Source organism: Poecilia latipinna, unplaced genomic scaffold (assembly GCF_001443285.1).
Source record: "Poecilia latipinna isolate Pla-1442-1.1 unplaced genomic scaffold, P_latipinna-1.0 Scaffold199, whole genome shotgun sequence".
Taxonomy (NCBI): domain Eukaryota; kingdom Metazoa; phylum Chordata; class Actinopteri; order Cyprinodontiformes; family Poeciliidae; genus Poecilia; species Poecilia latipinna.
The window spans coordinates 9,713-20,853 of record NW_015112815.1 but is presented as its reverse complement, the minus strand read 5'-3'; the positions used below and the strand labels follow the sequence as shown (position 1 = coordinate 20,853).

Here is an 11,141-nt window from a genome sequence, read left to right as displayed (position 1 = left end):
CCATGGGCATCAGCCAGAAAGTTAAAGCATCAGCAAAAATGGCTTGTTCAACTAAATAACGAGCAAATTAATTTGTGTGTTTGAGGCATTCTTTCTTACACATGTGGTCGGAGTAAAAATACAAGGGGAGAATTTGGATGAGTTCGACGTACCGCTTCCCTTTTCCCCTCAACCCGCTTGTCACATCATTGTGGGAACTCGGCCAGACCTGACTGGGGGCTGCCGTTCCTACCAGACGCTCGGTGGGATATGAATACTCACTGAGCTCATCTCTGGACTGGTGACTCATGGCATCAACACAGTATAATCCCCACAGAAAGGACACATTACTAAACCATTAGTCCAGCTCTCCCATCTAAACCGAATGCCTTTTATTCCTAGCTGCAACCCTACTGTCAGATCTAATCCTGAGTAACTCGAACGTATAAACATTAAGATCCCGCATCGCTGTAAATTTCATCTTTATCCCCGTTTCTCTCCAGTACGTAGTTTAAACAGCGCAACCCGAATCAGTACTTTTCCTCTGCGGAGACAGCTGTCAGATTGAACCCGGCACATCAAGGTAAACTTTTCATCCGTCTGACAAGGAGGCACTTGACTTTGTTATTGTTTATGGAGAGAAAGCTGGAGTCAAGTTCTCTGGCGAGGGGAGAGACACAGGAGTTCCAGCTACGGCCCCAGGAGGGAGAGCATAACTCAGATGTGTTTGTACTACCCTAATTCCTTTTGATTTAGCAGAAAACAGCATGCCAAGCTGCAGCGCGCAAAAATCCTCCAAAGCCTGAGCTCCTCTGTCTCACCTTGCTGACTTTCACAAACCTTCACCCCATGCTGCCCTCTGCGTAACGCCTGTGTTCTTTTTTCTGCGAAAATTGTGAAAATTAGGTTTGTTCTGTCAGCAGCAGCAGCTTGTCTGGTTGGGCTATAAGCAGAAACACTAAAGTCCCTAAGAAGCTTAGCTTTAACACTGGCTTTGGCATAAACACTGAGGCTGTTTTCACAAGCGTTTGAAGACGTAGCACTTCGCAGCAGCTTTCCTTAAGTCTAATAGTTTCAATTCCGACAGGGATTTTCCTGATTTGTTTGCTTGTTCATTAGTATTAATGGGGTCACCTGAATCAACTGCGGCGTTCTCCACCCAGGATTAGTTAAAAAAAATTAAATAAAATAAAAATTGTCAGAAAGCAGTGGATTGTGTTTGCTTTAGAACATAATTTCTGACTTTTAGGAGCAGATTGTAATTTCTCAGATGTTGTTGAAGGATGAAAATAATCCCAAATCTGATGATGGCGAGTTCAAAGCTGCTATAAATGGACCAGCAAAAATTGGGCAGAGGGCAAGGATGGTTGTAGGAGGAGAAATTTGTGTGTGTGTGTGTGTGTGTGTGTGTGTGTGTGTGTGTGTGTGTGTGTGTGTGTGTGTGTGTGTGTGTGTGTGTGTGTGTGTGTGTGTGGCTGAGCACTCTCAGCATTCTGCCTCACACATATGGTTCATATTTAGGCCATGATGCTGATCCAATGGACAAGTTGGCACCGTTTTCTTGGTTCTACATTCCCAGCTTTTTTCTCACATTTTAACCTTAGAAGAACTATTAAGGGGCATGAATGCAAGTTCAAGTGGTGTTTAAATATGCATTCGTTTTATAACATGCGCCACTGAGTGACTGAACTTCTTTTAATATCAATGACATTAGCTCCTAATATTGCTTTGCTTTGTTTGTAACCCTTGCTGTGATTCTTGCTGTCCATATCTTGGCACCTCAGCCGTTTTTATGTTCTCACAATTGTTGTGATCTATATACTGTGTTTTGTTGCTAGAAGCTGAAGCCACAAGAATACACATTTAATTACATTTGTCTCTTTTTAAATGGCTGGTTGGATGAGGTAATGATGTAAGCATAATGCCTTGCAGAAATTACATATTTATTTTTATTTATTTTTTTAAATTTTATCAACATAAAACCACAAAATTTAATGTATTTTATTGGATTATGATCTGATAAACTAAAACAATATAGCACATAATGGCAGGGGATCTCTGATTTATTTTACCAACACATCTGAAAATTAGCTCCCTTTAGTAAAGTCCATCTGCCTGTAATTTTAGCTCAGTTGAAATATATTTGCTCTTTTAAGGCCTTAGAGGTTTTGGAGATAATATTAATGTACAAACAGCATCATAAAGACCAAGGAAAACTAAGACTGCAGCACATTACGCTCTGCACAGCATCCCCGTAGCGACACATGGTGGTGGCAGCATCATGCTTTAGAGATGTTTTTCTTCGGCACAGAAGGTGGCAATGCAAAAAGTGAAAACATGTTAAAGACTGTAAGTCAGGGATAAAATTACACAACCTTAGCATGAAATATGTTCATGTTTTAGTCCAGACCAGAATCCCTTTGAAACTTTTCTGCCTCCTTCTCTCTGAAGACTTAAAAATGAACATTCACAGAATCTCTCCATCCCACCTGGATGAGGTTGAACCATTATTGCAAAGCACATTGGACATCATTTCAGTCTGTAAACGTGTCAAGCTGCAAGATGCACACACAAGACTTTCTGCTGCAACAGCAAAAATAAATGCATGCCGTGGATTTTTACACTCACTTTTTTCTGTCCCTTAACAATAACGAGCCTCTATCTGATTCTATGGAATAAAACCCTGATAAAATTCGTCGAAGTCTCAGTGTTTCAATATTGTAGGAGTATAGAGAAAAGCCATTTATACTGAATGCATTTATATGTTAGTCAACACCTTTTGTGTTATTTAATAATTGCCCTTAATGCATTTTCAGCTCAAGATCGTCACATCAGCAGCGTCATCACTCTTTTAGCTCACCTTTCTCCTTCCGTCCTTTTAAACATCTCGATCTTCGCCAAACCCTGTAACCTCTGCTTCCACCCAATGAGGGAGGGGAGCTGTCCGCGGCGAGCCCTCCCTCATCTTTTTCTCTCTCCTCCTCTCCCCCTCAACTCGGACTCTATCCACCGTGCGCTAATAAAGGAGAGCATCCGACCCAGCGTGGAGTCCCGCAGCAGACTGGGGAGCGGCCACTTCAACTCTGCAAACTTTGACTCCTGCCCTCACTCTCAACGCACTGTCCCAGCTTCTGGTATAAGGACAAAACAGCAGGATCAGACCAAGGGGGGAATTGAGAGCAGGGGCGCCACCGGCTTCGCTTGTGCCTCTCCCGCCCCGCTTCGTCAGGTAAGGCTCCGGGTTGGCAGCCAGAAGTTCTCAGGGGAGGGTCTGGTGCGCACATGGCACCGCAAACGCGCTCCTCTATCTGCTGACAGCCGCACAACACGGGGAATCACACTCTGGATAATGAGGCCTTCCAACTTTTTTAACTCCATAACTCAAAACAAAACTTAACAAGCTCTCACATCTGGAATAAGGATTTATCTCTCCTTCCCCTTCTTTACCGGTGGGGGGGCAAAAAAAAAAGAAAGAAAGAAAAGAAAAAGACAGGAGTCATGCTGGGTTTAAGCAGGATTCTAGGCCTCCGTCCAGCTCGGATTCACCGCGGTGGTTCTCCGGGAGCCGGACTGTCACCCGGGCCTTCTTCGTGTCAGAACCAAGGTGCCAGCTCAAGGATGTACTGTGCGTGTCTGCTGCTGTTGCTGCTCGTCACGCCTCGCGTGGACTCCTCTTGGTGGTGAGTGCGCATCCATCACACAGACCTATTCTTATCACCCACGCGATTCACTGGAGCCGTTTGTTTTTATTACCGAGACAGACAATTAGATAATTATGTGGATCAAACCCCTAACAGGGATAAATTGCGCTGGAATGAATTTAAATAACCACGTTTTTAATGTTTATACCCAATAAGGGATTATTAAATTTTTTTTAAATGTTTTTGTTCTTGTTCTTATTTGTCGCCATGGTTCCTCAACAAGTAATTTAAAATATAAATACGTTTTAATATATATTTTAAAATCATATACAATTTTACACTTGGAAGTATTATTTTACAAGTAAATGGAAGCAAAAACACTCGTAGTGTTTTTAAATCATAATTTCGTCAAATTCTTAATGACGTGTCTCCAAACACAGGAGCCAAGAAACACGCCGGGGTGTGAAAGAAATTATGAGTTTGTGAATGAGATTCGAGCGTTTTTCGAAGGTGAGCCTGCCCGCTTTTCGTGTCAGTTTGTTGGCCCTGCCGCGTTGAGCAGTAATAATGATTACGATAATAATACCGGCGCTTTGCTTTGCGCGTAATTTATCTCAGCGTCGTTGGCTAAGCTCGCGCTGCTCAGCTGGAGCGGCAAACTCCTGTCATTAATTCACCAGGTAGCAGCCACCTTCTGTATCTGCGTCACACGCAGATGACTTTACCAATGTTAAAGCTCGGACGACGTTACATAAGAGAAGACGTTCGTGTGTGAGAGTAGAGGGAGTGTGTGTGTGTGTGTGTGTGTTGGTGTCTGTGCTGGAATGTCTAGTTTGTGTTGATTGTGGGAGAAGGCATTGTGGAGGGAACAGGTGTTATTCCTTTTTTTTAATTATTATTATTTTGGGGGATTCGAAGGTCCTGCAGAAAATCCTGTTTCTGCCACCTAAAAAAATATATAACATTAGTTAAAAATAAATGATATTTTAGATAACTTTGATTACTTTTTTGGTCATATAAGTTGAGAGATTGAGTGCAGCTCTTCTATTTTCTTCATTCAGAATGTAAATGTTTCCAGTTAAATAATTATTAACCTACATTTCCTGCAAATTTGAAGACCGCTCCTCTTACAGATTTCTTTTAACAAGTCAATGTATGACTAGTGTGTCAAAACTGTTGTAGGCTTGTATTATCTCAGACTGATAAACTTGAGTAAAACCACAATGACTTCAAGGTGTCTAATGTATCAAAAAGATAAAACATAGATATATTATATAAACTGAATGATTTAAGTTTAAACAGAAAGCTACAATTATTTATAAAGTTGCTTTTTCGGAGGTATTTTGAGTGCCATTTTGCTCTGTTCTGATCCAGAGCAACAAAAGCAAAACAAGCTGGTTGGCTGTTGTCCTCTAGCTGACCTGCAATCAGACTCCTTATAGAAATTGCTTGATTTGCATCATGGATTACCAATTGTAGTTTCAAGACGGTATTAAATTAGTATGTGTGATGAGTGGTAGTCTTTTGTTTTCATTTCCATGAATTTCTGTTTTTTTTTTTTTTAACTATGTTGTACATTAGAACCCAGCCATTCCAACGCTGATCGTTTTCTCGAGATCCAGCAATGATAGCTTCATGGCTGATTTCTGAGTTTTGCATAGCTACCAATTTTAGCCCATTGGGATTTTTCTGGAAGAGCAACAACTGCATTCAAAATATTTCTTTCAATGCTTCCTGCTGTGAGCAGTTAACAGTTATTTGTATTAGGTGATGTGACATGCTTTGCTTGAAAGAACAGTCACTGTAAAATGTGGTCTGTAACAGAACGCATTTAGGGTTTGCATTTTATCTTTAGCTTTAGCTTATACTTGCAATTAGCATAGCTATTTTCAAAAGTAAACATCAATGTCAATGTACCTGAAGAACGCAGATGCTTAATTTAACGGAATGATCTCCAAAGACTTTTAGCTTTCCAAAGCCAACATGACAGACGTGGAAAGCTCAAGAGAATAGAAAAATGTAAGAAAGGCATTAAACATCAGAAAACTCCTTTCAACTTATAAAAAAAGTCCACCATGAAACCAGCAAAACTGCAAAACTTTGAAAATGGTTTTGGAGCAAGATGGCAATGCCGCACACTGAAGTCTATCTCTGCTGCTGGGACCTGAACGAACAGCCAAAAAGCCTCTGAATACACGACAGTGCAGAGTAGAAACACTACAGTTTCTTTTTAAGCAACTCCTGATGTCTCAGGGTATTTTAGCAACTCACTTTCTTCCTTTGTGTGGACATCTTCCACACTGAAGAGTGTTGCTGGCACATGTGCATCACACGTGCTCATATTTTGCTGCTCAATGATCAGATGAAAGACTGTATTTTTGAGTTTTACAACAGATTTTCACCTTAAGGGCCCAGACAAGTAGAAAACAAGTAGATTTTAGCCACCAGCCAAATTCTTCACCTTGTGTTTTCCTACTACCCTGGTATACTCAGAAGTTTTAACACCATGTTATTTTTGACCTTTGGGTAATGATTTACTGTCCACAAACCCTCCTTTCTCTTAGAGAGCTACACTGAGAAAAAATTAGGTGTGAAGCATTTTCTTTGATGGGTGTACAAACTCTTCTCCTTCCTCTCTAATCCCACTCAGGGGAGTAGTGAGTCTCTAGAGACTAGCTTCTCCTCAGCCTTATACAAGAGGGCGATAAAGCTACAAGCTCCCTTCCCTTCCCTGATCCGCCAACCCCCCCCCCCCCACCCCCCCTACAGCCATAAGTCTGGAAGACGTCTCATGTACAGACATAAAAAGAGTTCACTTGCCCAGAAAGTTCACTTTGGGCAACCTCAACAAAGTGTCTTGGGAAGATACTGTAAAAGTCCGCTTTATTTGGACATTTGACGACCCTTCTGGTTAGGTAAAAGCAATTAAGCAAAAGGCAGAAGAGAATAAAGTGAATAAAATTTGACAGGGTTATTGGACTCTGCGGACTTAGAGCTCTGATTTGTGACAACGTGATTTCGACTGGGAAATGTTTAAACACACATACACTCACAGGTCTTGTGCAGAGAGGTTAAGTGCTTATTTATTTGGAGAGTGGAGTAAATGGTTTCCACTCCCCTCCTACTCGCAAACCTTAAACTGTTAAGTGTAGTGAACTCTGACTCACAGGGGGCTTGTTTCGGTAGCTTTTCTTCATGCCACTTCCCTCTTTGCGTCCTCTTGAGAACACACATGCAAGTCGAAACTACGTGAAGCAGTCAGCTGCGGGACGCCACCAATCGTCGTGTCCTAACCATTTCATAGTGATATTAGAAATGACATGGAAGATTACTGATCGCTTAATGCAGCATCTCCAAACTTTATTATTTCTGGCACTCTCAGGTACATCGGGGCTCTGGGAGCTCGCGTAATCTGTGACAACATCCCCGGCCTGGTGAACAAACAGCGGCAGCTCTGCCAGCGCCACCCAGACATCATGCAGGCCATCGGCGAGGGCACCAAGGAGTGGATCAGAGAGTGCCAACACCAGTTCAGACACCATCGGTGGAACTGCAGCACACTGGACCGCGATCACACCGTCTTTGGACGCGTCTTGCTCCGGAGTAAGTCTCTTGAGTGTACAAAAAAAAAAAAAACTGCTTGGTGAAGCTGAGACCCTTCTTTCTTTGACCCTATATGTTCACCCTTTTTCTGCATCCTCTTGCGTTCTGCAGGCTATGCTAAGTCTGCATGGTGGCCCATTTGTTAGCACAGTTCGCATACAGCAAGAAGGCAATGAATATGAGTCCCAGCTCATTCCGTTCTGCTTGGTGTTGGAATATTTTTCCAGTGCACGCTCTGTTTTGTTTTCTTCCCCTCACACTCCACAAACATGCAAAGTTAACTGGCTACAATAGTTTCGCTTGGTGAGCTTCACAAGTGTGATTCCCTGTAGACCTTTAAGAGCTAAGTGGCTGTAGCAGATGGATGGATGGATGGATGGATGGATGGATGGATGGATGGATGGATGGATGGATGGATGGATGGATGGCAGAGCTGAGCAGGAGGGTCTGAAGATTCAGCAACAAAGAGTTGATTTCTGCAACCGTATTGTTTCCAAATGATACACCACAACTTATTAAGAATTTGATGTGTTTTTTAAAATCATCCATTTGTACATGTGCAGAAGAATTGTCGTTTTAAGTGCTCATCACACATATATAGTCTCACAATAGCAGGACCAGGCAGATTCTAGTTGGTTAAGATAAAACTTGAATATAACTAAAATGACGAATGTAAAAAAAAGATAAATAAATAAGGATGAAGGATTAATAGGTTGATTCGTTTTCTCTTCCCTTCACATCGTTTTGTTTTTCTGTAGTTTTTGTCATTCTGCTAACAACCAATGACTTACAGTCAGTTTTTGTAGCTCTATTATTCCTCAGGGTAGAAAAATTTGGTCATGCGACTCCAATGCATATTATCAATCAACAGGAGGTCAGTCAGTTATTTTATTTCTGTACGTGTCACAGTTTGCAATGTTTTAAGCAAGTAAGTTGACCCAAATAGGATCAAAACCACGATCAATGAAAAATGGTTAACATAAAACCTTTAGCAAAAAAAAAGAACAGTTAAATTGAAATATGTTTTAAATTCCTGTATGTTCATAAATATTTATCTTCATAATTCTGTGATACAGTTACTCATAAAAAAAAATCCTCTATGTGGCTACAAAACAATTTATTTACAAACACAAAATGAAAGTAGTAAGGCATGGAATTGTCAAAGGCGTGAAGGCTCTGAATAGATAATCTATTATTCTTTGTTATATCAGAACCATGCATGCAGAAGATTCTGAACAGAGTCAGCATCATTTGGAGTTACCACAGAATACGGGTTGCAAATAGTATTCCTCACAACGATTTGTTTTCCAGCAAGCTCCTTTGCAGCTCTTTAAGATGTTAGATTCAGTCGTAAGAAAAAAAAAAAAAAAGAATGTGTCAGTGTCCTTATATCTAGATTTTGACGTCAGTGACTTCCTACAGATTGTTATTGGGCCCGGGCCAACCATCTCAAGCATGTGTGGGGGCCGTCGGAGAACGGCGGAAAGTGAAAGATATGAAGACACTCACCCTGCCTGTAAGGCTGCGTGTGTGCGGCAGGGGGAACGGAGGGGTGAGAGGAATAAACAGTAATGTAGATGTAAATATTTAGAGAGATATTCTCACTGTCAGGCAAAGAGCGCAGTTTTGAAAGATGACCAGCGATGCCCTCGTCACTGCTCTCCCACATGCATCCCGTCTGCATCCTCTGCCCCCAACTCCTCACCTCGGAGAGTAAACGGGACACTTTGGCGAATATACAGTACGAGCGGTTTGCTCGCTGCAGACTACGCTACAATGTTGGCTTAGTGCTTGTGTGCTCTTTACTTTTTTTTTTTTCTTAAAAAAGTTAACAAATACTTACATTTTTTAGGCTTTTAAGAACATAAGTTTAAAAGACAAAAAAAAAAAAAAAAAACACCAAGTGAAGGGAAGGACACACACACACACAGATCGACAAATTGCACACTTGGTCAGATGTTCAAAGATGCAAAATATAATTTTGGTATGCAGCCAGTGTAAACAGCTGTATAGGGTAGAGGTAGAATATAGGCTCATGAGGCCCCCAAAAATCAAAACCTTATCTTGTTTGAACTGGAGATTTTAGATAAGAAGATGACAGATAGGACAAAAATTCAGCTGAGACACATTGCAAGTCAACAACGTTTAAAATGAAGGTTTAAACCCTCGGGAGCTGAATGTGTTTTGGAAGTGACATGCAAATCTATTTATTACACGTCTGTATATGATAAAATTACATGAACCCCTGAGAGCAGTGCTAAGGAAATGGGTTGCCTGAATTAAAAAAATAAAAAATAAAAAAAAGAATTCATCATTCATAAAGTCCTGTGTAAATATTAGGTGTTGATTTCTCTTCACTGCACACGAATAGCTTCCAAGCGGGACAAGAGGAAACGCTCTGTGATCGCAGCGTGTCAGGACGTGTTTGCATGAAAATTCAACGTGATTTTAAAACAAACAGCTGAAAATTCAGATAATATTTTTGTCATGTTCCAAATTACTGGCACTGGGCCACAAAATTTCAAAATTTGCTCGTGTGTACGCGATAAACTGAATGAACAAACTTTTCTTAAACGTTGTAACCTGCTGTAGTCAACAGAGAAAAACTCGCGGCCTTATCTAGGGACTGGAGTTTTTCTGTCATTGTAGAAACCAGCTTTAAACGCGTTCTTATTGTGTTTCAGTTTAAGAGAGTAACGGTTAACTTTGAATCCTTTTTGCTATGTTTTAGGCCACTTTGCTCACAGAGACGCTGCAAAAAGCAACCGTGACCGATCACATCATAAAAATGTCCTTTTGTATTTGGCCGCACGATGCATGAGTCATGTCCTGGGGAGCCGGCAAAGAACAGATGAGCGGTGCAATGGTAGATAATGTTCTCATGACATCACCCTGGTGCTGATAAATGGGGTATCACTGTGTCTGTATTTAAACAATTTATGTGAGCAGGGGAGAGCCCCACAGCGAGGATTATTTCCATGATAATATTTAAACAGAGCTGCTCTTCACTCCACATCGGGGCTGATTTACTCTGTCAGCTGCACCTTCATGTCCTCATGGCTCACAACCAGGTCTTGTCAAGGCACCGTGTGCATCTCTGGAAGTGTAGCATGTGCCGCGACGCTGTTGTTTTTTTTTTTTGTTTTTTGGTTCGTTAAGGATTTATTGCATGCTGCGAGTGAGTGACCGCGCCACCTGTGCTCAGAAACTTCTACATTTGTATCCTTCCCTCTCAGGCAGTCGTGAAGCAGCTTTTGTCTACGCCATCTCCTCGGCGGGAGTCGTGTATGCGCTGACCCGTGCCTGCAGCCAGGGGGAGCTGAAGCTGTGTAACTGCGACCCCCTCCGGCGGGGGCGAGCTAACGACGGGAAAGGAGACTTTGACTGGGGCGGATGCAGCGATAACGTCAACTACGGGATCAAATTTGCCAAAACCTTCATCGATGCCAAAGAGCGACCCATCCGGGACGGCCGGGCACTCATGAACCTCCACAACAACCGCTGCGGCAGAACAGTGAGTGGATGATTTCCATGTGAAAGTCATTTGATTTTGATGGTTTAAATAAAACGACTCAATACTAAATAAGTAAAATGTTGATAACTGCTATTTACTTTGGACACTTTTGTCTCATGTACCATATTTTTTTACGCACAAATGTACACCAGAAGCTTTAATTAAAATAAAAATATTTTGTATTTATTGAAAATTTTCAGATAAATATGGGCAAGAGACTGGATTTCTTAAACATTTAAACATTGTTTAACATTGTTTTCTTTTTGGGAAATCTTTTGCAATGCTGTACACAAATTAAATCAGAAATAAACAAAACATTAAGCTTCTTTAGCTTCAGCATTGATATGTTTTTTGTTTGGTACATATGAGATGCTTTATATATATATATATATATATATATATAT

General features: G+C 41.2%; 1 protein-coding gene across 1 annotated transcript in view; it reads left to right on the top strand.

Annotated features, from left to right (window-relative positions):
• Positions 1-2,768: 2,768 nt before the first annotated feature.
• LOC106946636 (protein Wnt-2b-A) overlaps positions 2,769-11,141 on the top strand; it is a 16,000-nt gene continuing 7,627 nt past the window's right edge. Inside the window, exons 1-3 of the mRNA XM_015031099.1 lie at positions 2,769-3,659; positions 7,003-7,223; positions 10,460-10,737. Of these exons, the coding sequence (XP_014886585.1) occupies positions 3,478-3,659; positions 7,003-7,223; positions 10,460-10,737 (681 nt within the window). The 5' untranslated portion in view covers positions 2,769-3,477. The remainder of the gene's footprint in view (positions 3,660-7,002; positions 7,224-10,459; positions 10,738-11,141) is intronic.